The sequence below is a fragment of the Anser anser genome, assembly GCF_964211835.1.
Source record: "Anser anser genome assembly, chromosome: 23".
NCBI lineage: Eukaryota > Metazoa > Chordata > Aves > Anseriformes > Anatidae > Anser > Anser anser.
Window position 1 is genome coordinate 4,006,036 of NC_139744.1, and position 26,616 is coordinate 4,032,651.

Below are 26,616 nucleotides of genomic sequence, written 5' to 3' on the forward strand. Positions count from 1 at the left end.
GTCTATGCTGTAACATGTATAGAAACACCGGAGACGTTGTGTTGATGTCGTTAGAGTTTAAGCATATCAAAATATTAATAAAACTCCTTTCTACATAGCAAAATAATAACATGCACCTGACTTCGGGAACATGTGTAGTTCCATCCATGCTTGCATGTCACAAGCTTGACGTTGCATTGAACGTTTGCTTTCCTCTGGAAGATGAGCAAGACAAAAAGCAAACAAACAAAAGGCACGTCTGGGTTAGAATTAAAAACACAACGGCTGTGTGGTTAATTTGCAGGAAGCATTCTTCAGGAACAAAAATACCCAACACGTGATGCCAGAAACGTGAACAGCAGTTGCACCTGATGCTTTTTGCTTGTGTGCGGATGTATCTAACATCCTCGGGGAGGCTTACCACGGGAATATCCCACGACATGACCATGGCCATGCACCAAATCAGTACCAAAATGGGCTCTGACATCAAGGACACGCCGCTTCCCACCCCTCACAGACCCCTTAGGGCCGCGGCAGACCCAAGCCCCTCGGGGCAACTCAGGGTAAGGTGAGGGCACAGGAACTGGCCCTTGGGTGCTCCCCAGGGACGGAGAAAAGGGTTGGGAACACCTGAAAACAGACCCTGGCACCACGGGGAGAGCCATCCTGCCATCTCCTTAGGGCCTGGCAATACCGGGGGGGGGGGAAGAAGGGACCCCACACACACACTCAGTGCCTGACAGGACAGGAACCGCCATCTCCACAGAGCCTGCAAACACCGTGGGGGAGTCGGGACCCAAAAAAGGGACTTTCCCCCTCGCTCAGCGCCTGAGGGGAGAGGCACTGCCATCGCCTCAGCACCGGGAAACGCTGCGACCGCTGGGCTTTAGGACTACAGGGGGAGCATAACCCTACAGGAGCCTTCCCCCGGCCCCAGGGCCTGAGGGAAGGGGCAGACTGGAGGGAAGAAAACAGGGGCAATAGGCCGGGGCTCCCCGTGCTGCGGCGCGGGCATGGCGCCTCCATCCCCCGCTCTCCTCAGGGACGGCGCCGCCCCGAGCGGCCGGCGAGGCGGGGAAGGAGCCGGGGGGGGAGATCGGGCAGCGGGCCCGGCTACCGCGGCAACAGGCGGCCACCGCCGGCCCGGGGCCGCCTCCCGGCGGGCAGCCGCTCCCCTCAGCGGGGTGGGCGGCGAAAGGGCGACCCCCGCAGCGCTCCTCGCTCTTACCCAGCCACCCGCACCCCCCTCACTCACCCCCGGGCGCGTTTCTCCCCGGGAAATGGCCTCCACAGCTCGGCCAGGTAACTCCTCCCGCGGCTCCCCGGCGCTGGGAGAGCCCCAGCGGCAGGAGACGAGCGCCTCCTTCTCCTCCTTCTTCTCCTCCTTCTTCACCTTCTCCTCCTCCTCCTCCGTGGCTGCCTCAGGTGCTCCCCGAGCCCCCCCGCCGGCCCCGGGCAGGTAGAGCTGCTGTAGGGTGGGGAGCCCCCCCTACTAGGAACTGCCACCGATCTCTGGCTGTTGTAACAGCTGGCTGTGATTAAACAGGGTAATTAACGCCGAGGAACCTCCGCGGGAAGTTGGCAGCAGGACAGGTGATGGTTGGCATGGCCCCATTGGAGTTGGCCGTACCCAAAGCTGAGGTGAACAAAAGTTGCTTTGTTCCCTCATGCGGATATTGCAAGACAATATGTTTTCCTCATATCATCAGGGTTAAACATTTAGGTCCTCCAGAAAATTCGCCTCACAAGTTATAAAACAATCAGCCAGGGGTGCTGATAATATCCCCTAGGGGGAATACCCCACTGAGCCCAGCTTGGAAACCGTGCCCCGTGCTCCTGGGAAGAATAAAGCCTCCCTACAGTAATCTGCCTGAAGAAAAATAACCGGGTAATCAGTTTGACCTTAATCATACAAAGCGGGAAGATTAGCCAGACATCAAAAAAGATGAGTTGGCCTGCCATTTCTTGTGCTCTATCATCCCATCCTGCGCCACCCCTTCATTTTTAGCCACTCTTCGATGCTTAAAAAGAAGGGAAATTGTCCTAAGAATACATGTTAAAGGGTGAGGCCAGCATAAATCTTGCTCAGTTCCATAGCTGAACAGATGATGCTCTGAAACAAGAGATCTGAATTGTGTTAATACAAAGCTGCAACTGTTACGAGCCTATTGATTGCAGCTGCTGGCAATGTCATTGTCCTTATGACATCCGTGAATTAAAGGACAAACAGGAAAACTCATAGATTCACATGATTTGAGATCAGAAAGGGCTTCAAAAATCATCCAGCCCAATCAATCTGCTTGCATTCACAGACCACGCGATTTAGCCCAGAAGCTGGACAAAACAGCGTCTTTTAAGCAGATAACTAATTGTGAATATTTCAGGTGATGGCAAGTTCACCATTTGGTAAGCTGTTCCACTGCTCGGTTATCCTCAGCACTAGGTAATCGTGTGATCGTGGTTGTTCTAAAACTCGCCTGCCAACTTTGCAAGGCAGTAAATCTTGTTCTGCTTTTGTCAGTACAGTTGCAAAGCCATTCGCTATCAGGTGCTTTTTAAAGGTGTGTGTAGATACACACAGTGATCAAGTCACCTCTTAACCTTCTTTTCAATTAAGCTAAGTAAGATAAGCTCCTTAAGCCTTACATCAGTAATGCTTGTTTTCCAGGACCTGGATCATTTGTGTGGCCCTCCTTTGAACTTCCTTTATTATTTCCACATCCTTCTTCAAGAAAAGGGATGAATACCAGATACATAGTCCTCTCGCCTTTTGTCCTCACCAATTCTCTGCAAAAGCAAAAGAGAAGGGGGAAACTAATTGACACTCATTTTTAGTGTTTTTGTGTTTGTTTATTTTTTGAGGCAGAAGCATATTACAGAGAGGATTTTAATTTCTTTCAGTACAGCACTCTTCATTCTCTGCTTGACATGCAGTGGGCATAGTGGAAACACGTATGCTAGTAGTTCACAATCATTTGAGGGAGACAAAATGACCCATACAATCTGCATTCTCTTCTGTTTTATTTTCTGGTGTTCTTTGAGTTGGTTCATTTATAGCCATATGTACAATACTGGTGCGTGTATAAGAAGGATTGTGGGATTTGCACTTGTAAGAAATAATATAATAGATAAATAAGGAAAAATATAAATACAAAGTGTTATTTAAGTCCATAGGCAACTGACAGACCTAGCTTTTAGTTTGTTTTTTTGTTTGTTTTGTTTTTTTGATGGAAATACATTTATGCCCAGTACTATGAGCATAGTATTGTCTTTATAACTGTGACATTAAAATAGAGATTTTTTTTTTATGATGCTTGATGATTTCTGATATTTAAAGATATACTTATGACATTCTTAGGACCTATTTTCAAACTTTTTTGAAGGCTTTAAACAGCTACTGAAAGCTTGCTTAATAAAAGGTACTTTAATAAAAAATCCCAAACGTTGAAGATTTATGCTAAACGTTAAGAGCTGATATTCTTAAAATACCACAAAAATATGATAATAGATTATTAAAACCTAAATAAAGACCTTAATCCCACAAAACACTTGCTTCTAATCCTGTTGTTCACAAATTAAAATCATTAAGTTATGCTTTAGTGTTCTGCAGGATGTGGCCTAAACATGGACAGTTCTCAAATTCCAGAGAGTCTTCAACATCAGCTTAAAAAAAAAGAGAAAAAATGGAAAGCATTTGTGTTTTCTGAGCTCTACTCCCCTTTCGTTAACACCAGCATACAGACTACAGCAGACTTTTAGTGATGCAACAGGACTGAGTTTGGCCCTTGGGGAATAACTTTAGCAGGTTGAACTACACTATCTGATAGGGAAAATAGTCTCAAGCGTTGGTGTGTCACAGTTCTTAAAATATTAAGTCACTGAAAATGCCTACGTAAACAGTGTCTAAGGAAAGGATCGTAGCTTCTGGCTTCAGAGTCTCTTGCCCTTTCTTCTTAAGTAATCATTGAGCCTCCAATGTCCTGTGTCCTTCTGGTTTACAGGGGGTAGGTAATGCCATCATGGACCAGTACCTGCACTATGGACAACTCTAAATGCATTTTTTTGTTCTGACATGGAAGCTGATGAATTGCAGAAATAGTGTTATGCATTGCCAGCATAACCACTAAATGACATATTTACGGTTAGACAGCATGATTTTCATTTCATGGAAACAGGTCTTTCCATTTCTCTAATTCTAGAGTCATCATTAATTTGTATTTAAATATCAGTCCTGCAGAAAACGCCAAATCTTCTCAGTTATTAAAGATGTAGGACATGATCAGCATCAGTGGAATTTTGCCCATGCTATCTTCCCAACATGTTATGAAAAGCAAAGCATAAGGTCATTCCTCACATCTCACTTAATCATTGTTTTCATTTCCTGAGATTGCCAACAATCAATTTATGCCATACAGGGAGAGGTATTTTGTTTGTCTGCTACTGCTTAGCTGACACATTTTCAATGTTACATTGGCCTTTTACATGGGTGACGTTGCAGTTTATTGCTTGAGAACAGTGAAAATACAAATGTGCATTGTGTGTTTTTATGACAAATTTTGAAAGCAAAATTTGCACTGGTTGTGGTGTTTGAGATATTCTCACAGACTGCACGTGATCGCTGTATTCAGTGAAGAAGGAGGTATTAGGACTAAATTGTGACGTTCATACAGCTGGAGCTGCAGGTATGTCGTTAGTGATCCAGTATATGTCCTTTATATTTTATTTTTTTTAATCACATTTTGCTCTTTCTCTGAAAATAAGTAACTTGATTTTCCATAACAATCTCTCTCTGGCAATCTGTTGAGTTATTGGCAAATCTATATAATATTTTTGGATATCAAATTCCTGACTATTATTCATCTCTAGTTTGCACTGGCTATAACAAGGTTCATTGCTTTCTTTGACAGATGCTAAGTAGTTAAGACATCAGGAAAATAGTTCAGGATGGTAGCTAGCACATTTTTATCAGCTTTCTTGATTCCTTTGATAATTTGTGATACGGATTTCTGAAGTACATTCTCAGAACATCTATTTCATATCTAAGAAACTTTGATTTTGACATCCCCTTAGATATCTTGGATTCTTTCAGAAAAATGTTGTCATGGTGCTTTCTTAAAGACTGCCTTGTGCTCCACAGTCTATGAGCTTTGCTCTTAGCACTTCTGATTTATCTCCCTAATTCTCTGTGAATATAGCCCACATTATCTCCTCTGGTGCATGGAACACATCTATTTTTACAGGCCAGTTGGATCACCAGAAATTTGCATACTGCTCCTTGGATCATGCTGCTATGTCTTCTCTCACATTAGCTCTCCTTTGTTTCAGATTTAGTTGAAACCAAATGATGAACCTTCTGGATATGTACAGAAGGTAATATTTGCTCCCCAAAACATGTTGTTTTGGGGAGCAAATAAATCCGCAGCTGTGTGGAGAGCTTCTAAGCAGACAGAAATGGATTCTCTCTTTAACATGCAGCTCCAAATAGAGGGCTGGGTAGAGCAGCACTAAGGTTGATCAGGTTTTTCAGTTATAAAGACAGTGCTTTGGTATTAGCAACTTCAAAATCCCCAATTAAGTCAGGGATATTAAAACCAATTTTGTGACCTGTACAGGTGATGTCATGATGAGAAACCACAGAGTTGCCAAACTATTTCCGTATGGTTCAAACCACCATATGGAAAATGTCTGGTAGTACCTTCTCTCTCCTCTTCCACACTCTTCCCTATAGGCAGAAACATGGTTTTGTTCTACATAGATTGAGTCATGCAGTTATTGTACTTACCTTGTAATGTCATCCTCAGACACGTTAAGACAAGATTTAGCTTTCAGTAGTAGTTGGCACAGAGCACATATTCCTTTTATGGTTAGAATTAAACCAAACTACAGAAATCATTGTGTTGGCATAACAATATATTTTTAAAACAATCTTTATATCCAGTCCAGGATGACAAATACCAGGCTGTGTTTATCGCTCTGAAGAGGAACAGTGTGAAAATGAGTAAAGAGAAAAAAACAAAAAACAAAAAACAAGTAGGATTATCCCGTAAAGCTGGAACACAGTAGTCTAGGCAAGCGGTCTTTATGGCTCTGTACTCCTAGCTTGGTCCCTGTGTTACTGTGGTGAGGCTGAAGACATCTGCTAGTGTACTAATCCTAGAATGTTTCAATTTATTACTTTAGTAAAAACTTGATGAATTACCATAGGGCCTAGAGATTGCTCAGAAAAGAACACTAATTCTGTCCATAACGTACTTTAAATTCTGACAATATCCTAACGTTATTGAAGTTTCCTGTGATCAGATTCCTAGTTTCCCGTCTATGAAACTAATGCTCTGTTGAATCCCAATGCCACTAGTTTCATGTTAATGAATAGACCAAACTTAATTAAAGTAGTAAGGAATTTTGTAACCTCAACAGTTGGAATTGGTAAGTCAAAGCTTTAATTTGCCACCAATGGCAAAGCAACATTGCATTTTAGTAGAATCAACTCTAAGAAAAAAAAGAAAACATACTTGCTTTGTGTACAGGTTTTGGTTACCTGGTGTGAGATACGAAGCACAGCCTCAGAAGTTCGTCAGCAACGCACGATATTTGAGGGAGATGCCACACAGGACAGATTCAGAGTCTCAGGTAGGCCAGAAAGCAACATAGAAAAGCAAGAGATGACTGCAGCGTGTTAAACGTTATTTCCACTTTTTCTTTGTATTGTCTGAGAGTAGTTCTTCTAAAATGGCTATTTCTGAATTATATAACTTTTATTTCATTATCTTATATCATTAGTTAAAAAAAAAGAGTCATGCAGCAACATTTCCATCAGCATCTTTGTTCTGCATTTATTTTCTGCAGGGCTTAATAATATTTTAATATTTTAACATACGTTTCAAATGTATCCTTAAGTCCTGTCTACTTACTGCACTAGCACAAGTGGAATTTCTACTCCTGGCTTTAGAATATTATTAACTTTTCAGTAACACTTACAAGCCTTTATAAGGATTAGGCCCCAGTAGCCCACTTGCTGTTTAAATACAGTAAAAGACTGTGACTACTCCTAATTGCTTACTAAGCAACGATAGCTATTCAAGAGAGCATCTGGAGCCTCTTCTGCTTCATGCATCATCAGAATAATTCTCAGCTAAATTCTGAATGCTAGTCTTTATTACTGGTAATTATGTAAGAGGGAGAGAGATCACATAATGAATTTTAGAGCCAAGACGAAATTTGTAAAGATGGCAGTTATATCATCTGTTGATTTGCAGATTGGGCCAGTTTGATATGGAGTCACTGCAAGTAAATTTAGAACTCTGCAAAGCTGTTCATACAGTCACTCCATTGACTTGTTACAATTTAATAGATTTTTAAACTAACTAAAATGGGAAAACTAAAGCAATAAAGGAAACATCCAGAAAGATTGCTGGAATATGATATTGCTATACTGAAATAAATGCATCTGTTTGCAGCTGCTATCTTATTGTCAATAATTTAAAAGCCTAAAGGGGAGGAGGGAAAAATTGAGCAGCGTAGGAGCTTTTGTTAGAAACAGCACACTATACAATCTGTCTCCAGTCCATAAATTAAGATAGTTTCTTTGGCAGGCAAGTCTACTCACTCAAGCAGGTGCAAACTATAATATTTATGGACAAGACTGTGAATCTATTACCTATGTTTTTGAGATGGTGTACCTGTTACCACCAACTTCATTATGGTTGTTCACTCTATACAAACAATTGCTCATCTCTAAGGGATTTGCAATCTGAGTCTGACTGCACAATTTTTGGCAGAAAATTTTGCAAGTAAATAAGGGTTGCAGGAATTAGCATTTCTTGAAGACTTTAGATCAGATTTAAGTGTTTCCATTAACTTCAGAAACACTTGGTTCTGATGAAGCTAGACTACTGACTAAATGCCACAAGGGCAAACTTTGTAGCGTACATTCAAATAAAGACCCGCTGAGAAAAAGTTTTTTCTTTTATTCATTTCTTTTAGGATACAGCTGTGAGTCCTCCTAGGCCAACGGCTAAACAAATTATGCATCATATAAATATATGTCCTTAAGACCCAAACTATGAGAATTTGCTTGCTTTCTAAGTTGAGCAGTATTTTAGCTTTATGATTATTGGTGGAAACGGTGGTTTTTAACTTCTAGAATACTTTTTCTAGTAATTGTACACTAAAACTTATCTCTGGTTTGATAGTCGCAGTAATAGAAAAAGTGTATGTGTGTTCACTGTGCAAATTCTCAGTGGGCTCAGTGTCAAGCAGGGACGTATGGCACTGAATTTCCAGTCACATGTGCTACGGGCTGCTCAAGAAGCTCTTGGGGGAAGTTTAACAGGACAGAAGCAGAAGCTGTCTTTACACCTTTTACAGTTGGCAGAACAGCGCTTCAGATTCTGGCATGTAACAGTTCGGCTTTATAGGCCACTCTGACAGCTTTATACACAGCAGAGTGTACACCAGCAAGGCACTGCTGCTTTTATCCCCCTTTATTCCAGTATGCCAAATATTTGTGGAGGATAGAGGCTGCTGTATGATGTTGATAGTAGCCAGGGATTCCTTTTTTTCATAGGATAAGGCTTAAGCAGGTGAATCTAATGTTTGTGGCCATTCTACCTGCTCAAACGAATGATGACAGCATTAAAATAGGAAAATCAAAAAAAAATGAGTTAAGAGAAAAACACAAACAGCTGCACAATCAGACTGATCATCAAGACCACTCTGTAGTTGCACAGCAAGACCACTTGCATTGATAGCAGCACTTCTGCAGTATTTTGGTGTAAGAATAATTGGAAAACAAATAAAAGCATTTTTTGTTGTCTAAGATGAGTTTTCTGCACAAGTAAGGAAAGGAATAGAAAACTCCATGGAAAACATTAGCCCCCTCGTTTTACAGATTTTATCTTCTGGTTTAGCAATGAGCATCCTTGAATGCAATAAACCACTGAAGTGTTTTTTGTTTACGTTTACCAAGATTATTGCATTACTAGGTCAGACAATTATTCCCATCAGTGGTGAGTTTAGTCATTCAGTGGATTAACTCTTTTATCACGTGATGTACCTCAAAGAATATGAATGTTGAACACACAGACATGAGATCATCTCATCCAGGTGCATAACGTAGAAAATTCTCTCTAATTCCAGGCAAATAATATGTTTTGCTCCTTAGGCAAGTCTGAAACTACAGAAGCAGAACAGAGAACAAGCTGAAAGAAACAAAAACTCCACACAAGGGAAAAACAAAGCGAGGAAATCTGAAGTTCCATCTTTGCTACAGGTTGTTATGACACACCGTGGCCATCAAGCATCACACAGGTAACTACGTTGTGGTCATACAGACCTAGCAATGCAAAAGATTCAATTTTACAGCACCTGCCTTAAAAATCCAAAAGAAAAAGAATAAAAAGCCACAAGAACTGATTTAAGAAAAATTAATTCAATTAACAACTACATTTTTCAGCTGTTCCTACACCCACTGCATCTTTCAGTTTCTCAGAGGGGTCAGATTCTTGTTCATGACAAAGCTGTACTGTGCTTCTACAGCAGAATGAAGAAGAAATAAAATTCATTTAAGCCCCTTAATGCTCAGTAAAACAAGGGACTGTTGTACATTACATGATGCAAAAGTACTTGTGTAATGGCTAGACTCACAGAAGTCCAAGGGACCACAGTAATTCAGTAGCGATGCAGAGCTCCCCAGATTATGTTATTCACTCAATAGTTGTTCACCATCTTGCAGACCAGAACTGCAGTTCATAATCATGGGGCTGCATCATGGGGTGAGATCTCACTGATCATCAAAAGAAGTTTGGTTATGTTTTTGCTTGAACTTATTTTTAGTGTAAGACACTGATAACTCAGATATTCTACTGGTTGTGTGGTTTTAATGATTTTTCAGTCATCCATAGCCATCTGTTGCAACAACACTAATCGAAATTTAATTATTTTGAACATACTACCCTATACAATTGCTCATCCATAATACAAAAGTTGGGACAAGACTGAATTGACATTAAGGAAAACACTATGATCACACAAGGACTGGTTCCTTCATAAAACTAGTTTAAATATATATATATATAAATCCAAAGTTCTTCAATGGTATAGCACACACCAAAAGCTGTTCTTGAGTTTTCCAGGTGGCAAAGACCAATAATTATATCACACTAAGCTATGTTAATATTTGCCTTTCTGTAAGGTAAAAGCAAGCTTTTTTTGTTTGAGTGTAACTGAAAACAAGTGAGGGTGGAGGGGGCTGCCGAACTCAGAAGTGCATTAATGCAGGTTTTGTGAGTCTTCCCAGTCACCAGTTTATAACGTTTCACAGGCTAGAAATTACAGAAAAATAGATTCCTTAGGGATTCAAAATAAGGTAGGGAAAAGTCTCTGGTCTCAGAAAAGTCTTCACCTTGTAGAAAATCTAGGGAAATCTTATACCAGTGCTAGAAAATGCACAAAGGAGCCCAATGAGTAAAAGTTCACGCCATCTCAAAATTTGACGGCCATAAACGAGTTGAGTTGCAAACTGAATTGCTTCTCCCTCAGCCAAAACTTCCACTTGCTTAATCCACCTGTAGGATGATCAGCTACAACATACCACATCTGATGATTGTATCTCACCAGGTACCCAATTTCCTAAGAACATAAGAACAGAGTCTGCTGCTGCAATTGTCGTGCTATTTCCCAGATAACTTTAATGTGCTGAGATCAGGATATCTGTGCTTATTGCTGTTCATAGTCTGTTTTCCATTTGCTGTCATCTCCATAAGGAGATTCTCAGAGTTAAAATGTATTAAACATGAAAACGTAGTGCTGCATCTCTCATCAGAGTATGATATTTCTCAAAACAGACATGGCTCATCACAAAGGTTAATCTGTTTTCCAAAACACCATTTGGTAGTTCCGTTGAACTCGTCTTAATCCAAAATACCCCAAAAGTTCTGTGATACACTTTAAACATTAGAAAAACAGCCAAAGCATATTAACACAGGGAGGTGGTTTTTTGGAGGTGTTTTTTGTTGGTGGTGATTGTTTTTGTTTTTTAATAAAGGAAATCGACATTTTTTTTTATTGGTTTACCAGCTAGGAATCCAGAGAATAAACGCCAAGAAGTGCTAAATCTTCTAGTCAGGTTCCCAGGAGAGCTAAACAATACTGGCCATGCCCAGCTGGATCTCAGGCACTGAGTACAGTTAGATTTCTCACTCATGCCTAAGCACTCTCAAGAGCTACAGACATTACATATTCCCTTAGCCTACATGTCTGGGTAAAGGAGTTTCAAGGATGAAACTTCAATGAGGCAGAAAAAGTTGGAGGAAATCTTGGTTCCAGTCTGCTTTACTAAGAGCCGTTCTGAACTCCGGTCCCTGTGATGCTTTGCCAGTCCCCAACAGCAAGATCACAACTGCATGGACTTCTCCTTACCAGTATTTATTCACACTCATGCAGAGTAAATGCTGAAGGTGGGAAAGCCTCAGGAACCTTCCCACTAGAGACAATAGTTTAGTAGCTAGAGCATTCATGTGAAGGGGAAACAAACCCAGTTCTCCTATAGCATAAGCGAACTTCCTAAGTACTAGTAAAAAGATGGGATGTTGCTTCTGTGCTTCCTGTGTTATAGGAGAAAGTATGGATGCAGTCCCCAGAGAGGGCTGAAGGGTGTGAGTCACAGAGTTTCAGATATGGAAAAAAATCTGTCTTCTACGATGTGAAATTAAGTGTATAGAGTAAACATTCTCTTATGTGGTTGGGTCTGTTCTCAAATCAGGTCATTACATTTAGGTCAGAGACTTTCCCTAACATGCACACTACTGGCAAATGCAGAGGATATTACTTTGACTTGGCTGCATTCAGGCTTTCCTGTTCTACAAAGGAAAGTGATCTTCCATGAACTTGGCAAACATTAAAACATGCCATGGGTGACTGCTTTGGCTGTGTGTGCACGCCTCTCCCATACACATTTTCTTTTAAGTGACACTGCTTTTACAATAGTTATATTAAGTTTTTGATGCATATTTCTGATAGTACTTTGAATATGCTGCTCAATTACCAACCTCACTTCTATTCTGGTTGTTATACTGCCATCATCAGTGTACTACATGAACAAAATAATGAGCAATTATTATTTGACTCTCTTTTTCCGCCATCATCTTTCCAGTGAGAAAATAACATACTGCATGCTTTGGTTTTTACCTTTTCTTTCCCCCTCCCCAAAAGCTGTAGTACTACACATTCCTAGTAGAGAAGACCAAGTCAAAAAAGTGCATTCAAGTGTCATTTTTAGGTCAGTGAAGGGTTTATGATGGGCCCTAGCTTCCTGGAAGTTCATTATACCATCTCAGACTACTCTCTGGCTAATATCTTCATCAGGCAGTAATGCAGCTCAACAGAAGCAGAGTAAGAGTTGAAGCCAAGGACTTGACATCCACATTATACACATTTTAGGAAGTTCCACTTCTGACTATTGCTTGGCTGGTCATATGGATGAATACTAATTACCAGCTGGAGTCTGTCTTCCAGTCAAGCTTCATCCAAAAGGAATTTTAGTATGTGCTGTCCCAGTCTGCTCCACAGTTAGTGGAGACTACAGAGTTGTTCCAAAAGTACAAGTCTTTAGTCTGGACAAAATGCTACTGCAGATGCACCCTTTGTCTTCTCAATGACTCCCCTAAGCTGCACTTGATAAGACTTTTGTTTGTTTTTATGGGTGTGTTTGAGTGACAATTAATCAATTACAAAAGTGAACTCAAGACAACTCTTTACCTAGATGTTTTTTTCTTGCCACTGGTCAGTCCCTTAATTTTGTTTAAATTCACGTGGGTGGTTCCCAAGTAATGTAGTATTGCTGGTATTCATTTGGGTGTAGGACACATTAAGGCCACCTGTCTGTTTAGCACACAATAGCTCATTGAGGAAGACATCACTCATGGCGTAAATTATTTGCTAAATACCAATCACCTATTCATATAGCTTGACTGGAAATATTTTTTCAGCCCTGTGCACATTGCATACAAAGAAGGGATATGCAGCAATTTTGTTGTTCTGTTTACATGCTGACAACAAACAGATTGATATTTAATGCATAAATGTTCAAAGATGATAATTTTACAATTTAATAAAATACGAATTTCATAATTAGGCCACTAATCTCTTTAAAGCCTCTTTTGTGTCCATGAAGATAGATTCTCAAGTAAGAAGTAAAGAAATATTTGCAAATGCTATTTCGTGGAGTTCTATGGATTGAGAACTTTGAGGAAGCATTGTAGTGTAACTGAACTTCGTTCTAGAGAAACGAGCAAGTGAAACCACGTTGGCTGAGTACCTGGTAGTTCAAGCCTATTTTTCCTAAAGGACTGTGTCAACACACAATGTTATGTTTCCTCAGTATTTCACAGGAAAGGGTGGTGAACTGAGCAAATTCACAGTTGTTTTACAATTAGAATAGAATGAAGACAGTGGTCCAAAATGATTTGATGACTGACAAGTTTCACAACAGTCTTACCAGGCAGCCCCTAAAATAAGTGGGTGTTTTATTTCAATCTGCCACATGACTTTTGTGCCAACAAATATATTTGGCTTGTACATATGTCATGTATTATATTACGTGATAATTCTTTTACATTCATGCAGCTTTTAATGAAAACAAGTTTACCCTACAGATATTTTGATTTATCTAACTTTGAAACTATTTGGTGAGGATTCAGTTTGTTTGCATTATTTAACAGCTATTTCCAGAAGAAACATTTCTGTTTGTTTAATAAGCTTTTTTTTGTAGTTATTGAGCTAATTCACTAGCCTCAAAATTAATCAGTCTACTAGATGATCATTTCTTTATCAAATCTGTAATATTTTTAATTTCCAATGTATAGTATGTCAAGGTATTTGTTTAAAAAGTGAAATAAGACCGTTTTGTGCATTGCTAACTGAATTAAAATATATCTATACATTTAAACCAGAGGACAGACAAATTCCATCTTTCACTTATCCTCATGTTTGCTTCCTTCTCTCTGTCCCTGATACAGGGAATATGTATGCTTCCATTAAATCGGGTGAAAAGAGTATCTTTCTAATTTATTTCAAAATAAAGGATAATGGAGATTTAGAGAATTTTTTGTGAACAACAGCTCCCTCTAGTTTTTGTTCTGCTCTGTTTGGTGCCAACAGGGAGTTGAAACTAAAATAAGTCTCTCCCTAACACAAAGATAGATCTTGGTGTCTTGCTTTTAGATTCTGAAATACAGTGTTTATGATCTTTATCCTAAATTCAAAGCCAAATGGAATTAAAACAGTGGAACTAAGTATGTTAAAATGGACTGTGAGATTAGAAGATTACGTCCACTTTATGGTGTCAGCTTAAGTAAATATGAAAAATATCTGGTTAAAAATAAAAGAAATTATAATGCCCATAAGAACAGAACCTAAAGCATTTTAAAACTGAATAATGTAGCTCATATTTTCTAATCTGGGGGTGCAGAACATAATTATTTGTCTTTACTGTTTAAAGCTTATACTCCAAGATAGCAACTGAACACATGTAACTTTCAGGATTTTTTTTTATCCTTACTCTGCTCCTCATTTGCCGTACAGCACAGTAAATTGTACTGTTCAAACATACAGCTACACTGTCCTGAGCTTTGAAACAGCATCCAACACTTTGAAGGAGACCTCCAGTCCCACAGTAGAATAGCAAACACCTGTGAACATCTAGACTATTCTGGGGTGTTTAAACAGAAGAGTGAAGCTACGGTAGGGTGTACTAAAGGCCTGCTCTGGTACTGACATACCAGGCTTGATCCTGTGATTAGCATGGCAGTTTATGGAGAACCTAAGTAAAGATAAGCTTTTTTATTTGCCAGAGAGCAAAGAGCATTGGTTGAAAGCTTAATTTACAAAAATAACATTTTTTAAAAATTGAAGTTTTTATGATAGGCACCTGATAGTTGAATAAGTTGTTAACAAAGTGAACACATCGTTCAGAGTATGTGATTAAGACGTGACTATCTTGCTAAGTTATAATATTTAGACCATAGAAACTCCACATAAGTAAATATCCTCCAAGCAAACCAACACCACACTACGTGAATAATCCACAAGCAAAGTTAGAATGCAGTGACTGTGAAATCAATAGCGGTAATACCATTTACTTCAGGCAGGTTTTGTATTTCTGTTCTACTGCCATTACAGAGTGATATTTTTCAACACGTCCACTCAGCTTTCAGCATCAGTGCTTTGAGCTCTATGGATGATCTGTGGGACAGAAGACTAGGTGGTCATCTCCTCCATTGCTGTGCTGCCTCCCCGCAAGCAGCAACTGGTGAATAAAATAATATCCCGTCATTCTTAGGAGAAACAAACACTCCAAGAGGAATGTCTGAATGTTATTAAGAAAACTGGAATTATCTTCTGTCAATGATACAGTGAGATGGAAATTGTTAAACTAAAAGCATATACATTTGTCTCAGTTTCTAATTTCATAACAATAATGGCTTTCTAATCCTTTGTACTGCAGGATTTTTGTTTGTTTGTTTTTTTACTTTAACTTGTAAAATGAACTTTGCAGTGTGTTGTATCATTTTCAGAAAACATACCAGAAACAGTTCACTAAGTTGGATGACAAAATATTTCTACTTCTGATTTGAATGTTGCTGTACCACTAACAGATGATGCAACATGTAAAATGTACAACAATGTTGTGATACAGCTTAATGAAATTATCTTCTTTAAAATATGCAAGTTACTACAGAAGACAATTATCATCAGGAAACTACTTGGCAGAATAAATTCAGAGAGGTATTAGGAGACGGTACTTCAGGAAAAGTTAACAATAATATTGATTATCATTCTGCAACTACTTCGTACTTATCACCATGTTGATGGTGGCCCAACACTAAGATGTTCCTCTCTAGTTATTAGTCTCAGCTAATACTCTTGCCTTCTAGCTATATCATTAGGCATTAATCTTCCTCCATGGAAGTTTTCCTTCTTTCTTTCTAATGAAGGTTCAGCAATCTTTTCTGTATACCATGTAAAAAGATTACATTTATACAGAAGTTGCCAGACTGTGACTAATATATCTGTTGGTACATGCTACATTTCTTTGGCTCTCTCTGCATAAACAAAACCCCAAATCCCCCTCTTAAACATTTTATTCCAACTTGCTGTACTAAAGATCCCAAAGAAGTTGGGAAAGGAACCCTTTACTGCCTTAAAATTCAGACTAACACCATAGTTTCTGTAACTGAGTCGTCTTTATGATCGTCTTTCCCCACACATACACATGCAATCAGAGAATTCTTTATTTAAACCCGTGATCACTTAGGAAGTGAATATAAATTTAAACTTTTACCAGTGCTATATGTGGACTTTTTGAATCTGCATGAGAAAAAGGGCTTTAGGAGTTCTCAGTAGCATTTGATTAATATAAGTAAGATTAAGTGTGCTTATATTGGAGAATGTTAGGTTACTACCTTTATAAAAGCTTTTTTGAACAAATAAGCGTCATGCTCACAAAGCAAGTAAATGTAATCAGACGTAATCTGCTAAATATTTACACAACTCCACTAATAAGCCCTTGTCTCAACATGTGACGTCTCTTCTTTCAGCTTTTCCCTGTGTATCCAAAGATATTAAGCCAAATTATGTAAACATGTTTGTCTGTGATTGGGATAAAAAGTTGGATATGCATGAAAGTTTACTACATTATTTTCAAATTTATATCATTTTTATTAACATAGCTTTTAAAATTCAAAATTTGAATGTCTGGTAAATTAGCTACTCTGCTTTTCTTTACACATTTGTCTAGAGTTGATGCTTCAAGTGTAGCAACGCCAAGAATTAAATTGTATTATCTCTAAGAGCTTGTTATATTCCTTCTCTAAACTGTGCAAGCATTGTTGGGATGTCTAATTTGAAAATTAGAAATTTCAGTCTTCAGCTCTCAGTATTTTTATTCATATTTGAGCATCCATTAGCATAAAAAGTTACTATGTTTTATCTCTTTACAAGGATTTTCTGAAGACTAGAATTAATTTGAGCGTGAATGGTAAATGGATACGTGTAAGTGAAAAACACTAACATCATAATGACAAAGGTCATGCCTGTCCTCTAGAACACAGAGGGTAGAATTGTTTTGTGGAATAGGAACATACAAAGTGTTTCATAACTGAGCAACCATGATGTGATTTGAATGGCTCACATTGTAGTTCCCCTGGTGATATTAACATGCAAAAGGTCACAAGTCCAAATTAGACTTACAAGTTAATAGATTAACTGGAAACAGTCACTCATAGCTGTTTATGTTGCGTTTGTACTTTCTTAGGTTATAGAATCACAGCTTTCAGTCTTGTTCTTGTAGTAGTGAGATCACTCTGGCAAGTTATCTGTAAAACAGAATAAAGATTTTTAAGAGAAGGCCTTGATTTGTATAGGGAAGAGTCCCGTACTCCAAAAAAGATCTCTGAATAAAATACAAATGAAAATTTGAAAAAACATACTATAGAAATATCTGTCTTCAGAATGTTATGCAACTCAGGGGAGAGATCAAAGAAGAGGAGGAGAAAGGGGCTTTCTGGACTGTTTTCTTTCTGGTGTTCACACACAGATAAATTTGCATTGCAGTTGTTTTTTTGTGTGTTTGTTTGTTTTCTTAAGAGTAGGTGAAGTTCAGTCACCTCTTTTGTTTTTCTAGACCTCCTCAAAAAACAGTTATGGAAGGAAACATGGATCTGTCACCAAATCTGGAAACAAACCTGGCCTTAAGTTTCCTGTTATAGACAACCTATCAGTCAAGCGGAAGTTGAAACACAACATAGCCTATGAAAAAAAAAAAGAGAGAGAAAGGGGTGCATGACCCAAATAAAGTCACCTCAGGTGAGTACTGGCTACATGGAATCAAGCCATTTGTCCTGACGCTAGACATTGCAAATTGAATGGATGCTTTGTAAGTTAATCACTCTTGTATTACTGCAGTGAATAGACATTTGCCTTATTTTTTTCATACAAACACATTAGTTTAATAAGAACCTACTTTCAAAGTAGAGCTCATGCTTACATTTTAGGTTGGTTTTAAACTGTCACACACTGGAAAGTTTTAAACCGGAATTACACTTATAACGATAAACTTTGTTTTTGAGAACAACATGAAATGTCTCAGTGGTGTTATTCAGGACACCTGAAATTAATTTTAGAATAAGGAATCGCAGAATATGCATACATGCCTTTTAGAAATGTGGGATCAAAGGCCAGAGATAAAGCATGTCTTCTAATCTCCCTATTCCTCCAGGGTGCAGGCAAAGTTTTGCAGGCATGTTCACAAGGCTTTTAATGAGCACAGGATCAAGTCTTTATTTCGTGCAACTTTGCAATTGGTGGAGATAAGAAGGGTAATTTAAAATAAATTATTTGAGTTTAAAATACAGAAAATAGCGAAGTTACTTCTTATCATTGTTAATTGTATCTAAACGACAAATAAATCCTCCATAATTTAAATAGCAGACGTTAAACAAGTTCCGACCTAACAATGTGTATGAGTAAATTCTCAGAAAACAATATGAAGTTTGCCAGGATTAGCTAATCAGTTTATTGTTTCGGTGAAGTCAGCTAGCATGTATGCCAGCAAGTTGCTTTTTAAAGTGATATTCCATTTTTGAGCACAAAGCTTCAAATATTTATAGAACAAAGATTATTCGCTAAATATGCCGCAGATGGATGGCTTCTCGTTTCTTGAGAGGCACTGTGAGAACACAGCTACATCTCTGGAGACAAAAACCAGGCCCATACAGACAGAGAAGCAGTTCAACTGTCCTTGCAGTTTTATATCATTGTAGAAATAGCTTGCATAACCATAAAGCTATTTTGATGTTGTTCTTGACATGTATAATTACACGAGGGCTCTCCACACAATCAAGAATGCCACTGAATATTCAGGACTCCTAAGTGTGTTTTTGTGTGTGCTTGTGTTTTCTCCTTTGAAGTCTTAGGGAAGAAATAGGATAGATCTATTGCTAATTCTGATTTATTATATATTAACAGCATTTTCTTATTCAAAAACATCATTCAGCAAAAATAAGTATTTTAAAATTAAGGTTAAACCCATTCAATTATGCATTCATGTAGGTCTGAGGTAATGCTCCTTACATCAGTGTTACTTCATGTCTCTGACTTAATTTAGAGTAGAAAATAGGCCTCAGGTATTTGGGGGGAAAAATATAGTCAAAATTAACTAGTGCACTGATCTTGTAAGGACAAAAATCTTATTTCCGTTCAAAGCTTCACTTATATCAGTGTGGAGTCTCCTGAGTAAAGCAGGCAGGCATTCACAGAGTAGGACCAGTCTTCTTCCCCCGTCCGTCCAGACAAGAAAAAAAATGAGTAAATAGAGAGCAGCATTACTGTGTCGTATCGTTATGCATGTAACTTGCTGTTTGTCTGTAGGGAGAAAACTCAAGCTTTCCTCTGAATTATCAGCAATGTGTAGTTCAAAGGAAAGTTTATCTTAAAGGCCTCCCTACCCCAGTGGCCCTCCTGTCTGTTCTCTTCAAACTGCATTAGGCTGAGGATATATTCTAGGACTTCCCCACCACATTCCTAATATGTAATATCTTTTATTTCTGATATCCTTAACATGCATGCAGGCATGCTTGCCTGATTATTTTACATACTTATCTGCCCCCCACAATTTGTTTTTGACTATCCTCTACCATTTCAATGAGTTTATCTTCACAGCACCCTTGGGCTTGTTTATTTATGTTTGAGTGAGAAGCTAATACATAGTAAGTGATTTATATAGGATAAGTTTTAGCAGAGCACAAAACTGAATCCAGACATCTTATCTTCTGTATGAAGGTCCTGACTACAGATTATACTTCCCATTCAAAACTTGTTTGAGGCTAGGAGAGCCGTTTCTGCTGGGGCCATGGGCAACAAAGCAGCTATGTGAAATAACACAGCCATTTCTGTTTCTTTGATGTCACCAGCTAGGAATTACTACTTTCATCAACTTCAGGAGCTCTCAAATTGCTACCTAGAGAGTAAACATCTTGTTTTGAAGAAGAAAAAGAAATACTCAGGCTTCCCAAAACTAATGGGATTGCTAGGGCCCCAGTTTACATTTTTTATTTTATTTTTAAATTATGCCTTGGAGTTAGAGTTGAAATTTTTATCATCTAGATCGTACTTTAGTGTGTAGTAGACCAGAAGTAGTACAAGAAAAACTAAATATAATGGGAAATGTTACCTGCTGCACCATGTCTCAGTGAATGCTGCTCTTAAGTTTAGTGAAACCTGCCCAGCATCTCACAGTAAAAGCAGGTTACTTGACACAAGGAAGGATATAGCCCCAGTAAAGTATGGAATGGCAACCACAGGTAGAGGACACATTTTTTAACTTGCATTACAACTGGAAATAAATCCATTCAAGTGCACCCATGTAGTAGGAAAAAAAAATACAATAACACAGCCCCAAGCAATTAAAAAAATACGCTGTATGAATGAGCAGAAAGGACAACCAGAGCAACAGTCCAAATATCTCCTTGGGAGAAAAAACAAACATGCATTTAACTTACAAGGTTAGAAGCACTGCTGGGAGAGCCCCATAGGCCCCACACCAGCAGGTGTAGTAGTACAGTCTGCCAGGGTAGGTCTGAGTGATCAAGGCCACAGCTAAATCAGTCTGACAAAGAGCTTGCTTTTTCTACCTGCAAGTGTCCAATCTTTCCAGTGGTTTAAAGATTGTACTGCACAAGGCAATTCCACGAGGAGACACACTGTTGATAAGTCAGTGGTCTATTGTGAAGCACATGCAGTCAGGTTTTACCAATACTATGTGAGTATGCTGTGTTCATTCATGTTACTTTTTGAATTACTTTGGCATAATGCCCTAGAAATTTTATTGTGGGTGCAAATTCCTTTCGTTGTGCAAGATGTCAAATGGGACCATTCAAAGATCCTCATCTACACATGACACTGACTGGAGCGTTAGTGCACAGTGGCATTCATCACTCAGTTTTCTATAGGTGCCCATCTCAATAGCGTTCTGATTTAATCAATCATTCTTAAAAGGCTCATCTTCCTTATAGATTACAATTTACACCTATAACTTTGCTTCTTTCCTAATGTCCTCGCACAAAGATTTCTAGCTGAGCCATCAGCTGCTATCCAACTGCCGTGAAGCCTTAGTCACAAAGCACAGCACACACACACCTCACGTCTGATCTGGACATGCAGACAGCATACAACGACCTGAAATGACAACTCAACAACCACTAGCCCAGTCACACTCTGTATTTCTGATCAGTCACAACGCATATCACATTCACAGTGTGCTACAGCAGAGTGGCACAGAGCTAGTCTTACACCAGCAGGGTCACTCGCTGCAATCAGGTAGCTCTGGTGGTGAAGTTTGTTGTTACCTGGGTCACCTTTACGAAACTAAGGTACATCAAGCAAGGTCGTTAGTAGAAGTTTCTGTTGCTGAGAGTTCAGACTTCCAGGCCTGTCTTTATATGTGTTTTATTAGCACATAGCTTCCCTTCATACGGATTAGTAATAGCATTTTAAAAACGTTTTTTCCTATTTTTCTAAAGGTCAACCAATCCCTGTTCTCTATCCCTTCTGGCTACTCTGAGCTATGAGCACCTTTTCTCAGCACCTCCAGTCCTCACGTGGTGCCAAAGAATGGACATAGCTCAAGATTTTTATGCAGCCAACTGATATTCTTGCACCAAAAAAGGCAGGACTTGCAGTCATCACATGAAATTTAACAAATTCCTAATGTTTTACGTGACAGTTTTTTTTGCAAGATAATCATTAGAATCTCTAAAGCTACTTTTCTTTTCTGTTACTGTAACATATGGTTTTGTGTATAAATGTTAACAGGCAGAGAATTCTGTTGCAGGGTGCCCTTGAGGATTAGAACAAACAGCAGGCCTCCCCCAGAGTATGTACTAAAAAATCAGCTGAGCTGCAAACTGGGGCAGATCAAAGCACTCACTGAAAGTTTATATTACTGTGTAATAAGCGAGATAAAATTCTTGAAATTGAGAACTCTATCTTTTACATTATATAATAATAATAAAAAAACTAAAGTTGATGATGCAATTCCTGTTGCTTATATAGAGGCAGTTTCTTCCGACCCTACACGTTCAACAAAGCAAGCAAAGGTGGGTCAGAATGCATTTCAGGGAAAAGGTAAATATTAATTGTCTGTCTGGTGCCATTGCATCATTTAGTAATATTTATTAGCTTTCGCCACATATTCCTCCACATGTCCTACCAGACGAGCAATATTGATTTTTCTGTCTGCGTTCCAACGAAGCTCATGAATAAATTCATATTGTTAACAAGAAGCGTACTACAACTAGAATTGCCAATAACTGACTGTGCCATAACATCAATACCAGAAGAATATTTGTAAGCCACTCCAAACATGCTAAACACTCAATACAAAAGTAAGTTTTTTTTTGATAGTTGCTTTTTGTACTGGACACACATCTTGGAGATCCACAGGATTGTGCAAGAAAATGAAGTGAAACTGCTTTTGAGAATAGGAAGCGATCTCAAGGAAGGAGTTTAACACAGTCCTCCAATCTCAGTCTAGATTGCAGAGGTCTTGAGAGAGAAAAAAAATAGGAACTATTCCAGTCCAGACGCATGCTGAATCCTCTTTAATTCAGTCATCCACACCGACCTCCCAGGAAACCAGTGGTTCTTACACAGCAAACAAATTCAGCAGTTCATCTCTTCTGTGCTATAAAATAGCCCCATTTAGGACCAGAGGGAAAAGCTGTTATCCTGTCCAGTTTAACTATCAAAGATTCTTTTGAAGAAATAGAAGATACTGAAGATAACAATCAGTTAAAGAAAAGTCTTTCCCAGACCCTTAGCCAGTTTGCTAGTATGCTGGGACAGAACAACAAGTTTAGTAAATTATATTTAGCACAAGGTGAGTGACGTAGCTTGGAGTGAGGTGGAAATGATAAAAAATGCATCTTCAAGAGGGAGTAAGTCTTCCCATTGGCCTTTAAGAGAACACAGTGCAATGGTCACTGATGTAGAACTACATCAGAGAATCTCAGGACAGTAACAAGTTATACCCTCCACGTGGGAGCTGTATAGAAGATAGGGATCATTTTGAACTTGAAAACTGGCCAAGTAATTAATCTATTCAAAAGATACTTAGTAAAGCTAACTCCAGAGATAGGGCTAGTACCCACATTTATTGCTTTCCTAAGAATGCCTTTCTCTGCAATCATGGTGGCTTCCTCACATTAGTTCAGCAGTTCCCAGACCACTGCTTTGTTCTGCACCTAGTAGCCCAGGATCCACAACTCAGCATGCACATAAACCTAAGGCCTCAACAAACTGGAGCTCACCAACAGCTTTTTGACAAACACCGGAGTTGAACAATAGGTCAACATCCATTAAGCATACACCCTTGTTCCTTACACATTACAGGGACTTTCTACTCCAGGACATTTTGATTCTTCACTGCCTACCAACAATACATCTGAAGACAGCAGCTTTCTGGAGGATAATATCAGTAACAAAACTTCATCTTCCAGTGGCAGCTCATGTGACAGGGGAAACTTAAAAAAAAAAAATAATCTAGACCTTCATCTCTAGAATGTTCCAGCCCATCTTTTTTTCAGACAAGATTCTCTCATGATCTCCATATGGCTTATGTTTTGTGTGATCAGTTGCCATTCACTCTCCTGGTATTTACAAAACCAAAGACCAGAGCCTTTCATTAGACAAGCACAGAGGAAAGAAAGAGGCTGCAGGCAGATCAAGAGAAACTTAAGCAACATGGAAGGTATATTTAATGCACGTGTAAAGGTGGTTGGTTTTTTCATTATTATTTAAATCATAGGTTGATTTGATACTTGACTTGCTTTGTAAAGGAAGGGCTCTGTTTTCTCTACTTTGGAAGCATACTGAAGTAAGTTAATAGTTCTTCCATCTATATCTCCATCCTTACCCTTCCAGCAGGTGACTTTTAGTAGGTTCTACTAGAGACACTGAAAGCCATTCAGTGAGGAAATGTTTGCTGCCTGAGACTTCTACAAGTCACACACTCACTTGCTTTATTCCTAAACATTAATAAATACCACTGAAGCTTTAATCGAGCCTTCTTCGGCAATGACATGAGGGGGATTTGTGGGCTTTATTGTTACAGAGTTGGAGGCAAAAAAAATAGATTCTTCAGCATGACAGCATCCACCACAATCCACAAGCATGCTTTTTGAGCACTGGTATACATGGCTCATAACACGGTCATAAAACTTGCCCTTTCTTTCCTTTATAAGGCTTCCCTTTGGGATAGATCCCATTTAACCAGTGCTGAGCCCTTTAAGCTCAACTTCTTTATGTATTCCAAACATAACCAGAAGCTCAAGTTTTAAGAGGCACAGCTTTGTTTGTCAAAGCTATTTTTAATTGTTTGCTGGTCCTATTTTCTATCTGTGGTCTAAATGCAGTAAAATCTTTGACTGCAGAGACTTTCAAATAAAGGCAGAATGAAGGAGCAATAGGTTTCCCTGCTGCTCATTGTAATCAACAAGCTGCTCAAGCAATTAGATTCAGAGATGCTATCAAGAAAAACACTTCTACTCTCAGTTTCACTGGAAATAAACCAACTGTCTATATTTTGAAGTTTGTCATCTATCCCAGGGGACATGGTAGACGTCTAGACAGAAGCTTCAAAACTAAACTTTTATCTTTAAAAATTAAGGAAATTCAGAAATAAGGGACAAAATGGACATCCAGAGGTTTTTCCTATCTTGCATTGGAAGGTTGTAAATATTCATCTTCCTGCTATGCCAACAGGAAGCCTCCCTTCTCTTGAGTTTCCTCCGCCTCCTGCTGACCTTAGTTGGAGTTGGTAACAGTACCTGTTTTGTCCAAGTTTAGGGGGCGGAACTGCCAGAGATGGGAGTGCAGACTAGAAATAAACCAAAAGCTCTATGGGTAATCAGGTCTCATTTTATTCCTGCTTTTAGACAAAAGCCTTGTCCTTCTTTCCTAACACAAAACATTTAGGCGAACCAAACCACAACTAGAATAGGATGGGAAAAGGAAGAAGGAGAAAGCCACAGAACAAAAACATACAAACATTCTGCTGCTGACATTAATTAGAGGAGTCTGGTTTTCTGAGGCATTATATGTGTAGCATCTAGGGGTATTTGTAGGCAGTCAAAATTAAGGACAGAGATGTAAATCCATGTGGTTCGAGTTTGAATGTGTGAAGTGATAGATTCACAAATTGCTTTTTCATTTTCAGATTTTTATTTTTACAGTATTAGCTAATCTAGAGTTCAATCCAAGTCTCAATGTTTTTCTTGTTTAGAATTCTATTTATTAAACAGGAACCCAATCTGCTCATCAGATGGCATGCAAAGAGCACTAGTTGTTAATCAGTAAATACTTAACATGTTTTCATCCATCAGTCATAAATATAAAAGCATTAAAATGAGTTATGTAACATTACTTTTTTTCCTGTTTAGTTTAAATTCATTCCAGTTAACCAAGAAATGAACTTTCCGCATACCACCACAAATCTAGAAAGGTTTCTAGAAAGCAAGTCACTTTAGACAAACATTTAAAATGCATGCAGCGCCAACACAGGCGAGGGAGAGGAACATTCAACAGAAGCATATGTCCTAACATGCTTTATAGGTGGCATTCAGACACACTAGTTCTTCCTAAAGGACAGCAACTGTGTAATTCCCAGCAGCACATTGGACTGGGATTACACAAAAACAAAGAGGGGATTTAGAGACTAAGGTTTTTCCTTTGCACAGTTATCAGCTTTAAGGTACACGTTAACTCTGAACTGCTGGATGTTACACTTCCAGGTTACTGTCACGTGATAGAAGTCCTTAGTAAAATCTCCCCAAATCCTAGAATATTAGTGCAAAGATACTGTCCATTATTCAACTGTAGACTTCGCCAAGAGCAGTTATCGATTTCTTCTGTTATGTCTTAATCATCTTCTGGCAGAAGATTCAGACAAGGAAGATCAATGTCGTATTTGTCAAGTTGGTGGAGGTTCTACAAATCCGCTGCTGAGGCCATGTGGTTGCGTGGGAAGCCTGCAGTTTGTTTGGCAGGAATGTCTAAAAGAAAGGCTCAAAGCTGAAATAAAGTCAGGTGAGAGAGAGGAGCCCACAAAATATTTGGTTGAACCCACAAACGTTTGGTTGAGATACCTCACCAGATTTACCTCTTAATCTTGTTTAATTCCATTAGTATAGCGGAATCTGTCAAATCTTTAAATTTACTCAAAGGATAAATTTAACTCAAAGCTTGATCACCACGGCAGTATTTTTCTTCAGCACAAGAATTCTCAGTAAATAAACTGTAGATATTCATGCATTTGACAAGGCCACTAGTATGTAGCAAGCAGATCACCAAGACCAAAAACAATTTTCTAGTGCTTGGTTTTGATTAAAACGAGATCTTGATGTCAAGTGCTGAAAGATTTAATGAGCCAATCTACAGCAATTAGTAGTATCAGATGAACATCAAATTTTGTAGGGATCATAAGCTGCACATGCAAGTCTAACAGGTAAGAGAAATGTTTGAAAGACAAATCCATAAAATGAGGTGAAGTGTGTGAAGTGTTAGAAGAATTCAGATGGGGAGCAG

General features: G+C 38.8%; 2 protein-coding genes across 11 annotated transcripts in view; one reads left to right on the forward strand and one right to left on the reverse strand.

The window, feature by feature from the left end:
* The window catches only part of TANC2 (tetratricopeptide repeat, ankyrin repeat and coiled-coil containing 2), a 282,115-nt gene extending 280,742 nt beyond the window's left edge, over positions 1-1,373 (reverse strand). For 2 of the 4 annotated variants that reach the window (XM_083809532.1, XM_083809548.1), the window contains exon 1: positions 1,235-1,371. The gene's annotated coding sequence lies outside the window, so the exon portion shown is untranslated. Of the gene's footprint in view, positions 1-116; positions 195-1,234 lie in introns of all 4 variants that reach the window. The other 2 variants (XM_083809550.1, XM_083809549.1) reach the window with 2 other exon arrangements.
* MARCHF10 (membrane associated ring-CH-type finger 10) overlaps positions 201-26,616 on the forward strand; it is a 44,154-nt gene continuing 17,738 nt past the window's right edge. For 2 of the 7 annotated variants that reach the window (XM_083809587.1, XM_083809588.1), the window contains exons 1-5: positions 2,322-2,385; positions 4,572-4,661; positions 6,507-6,609; positions 9,143-9,288; positions 17,660-17,841. In XM_083809587.1, coding sequence (XP_083665713.1) covers positions 17,787-17,841 — 55 coding nt within the window. In that variant the 5' untranslated portion in view covers positions 2,322-2,385; positions 4,572-4,661; positions 6,507-6,609; positions 9,143-9,288; positions 17,660-17,786. Of the gene's footprint in view, positions 1,282-2,291; positions 2,386-4,571; positions 4,662-6,506; positions 6,610-9,142; positions 9,289-17,659; positions 17,842-26,616 lie in introns of those variants that run through there. The other 5 variants (XM_083809583.1, XM_083809585.1, XM_083809584.1 and 2 more) reach the window with 5 other exon arrangements.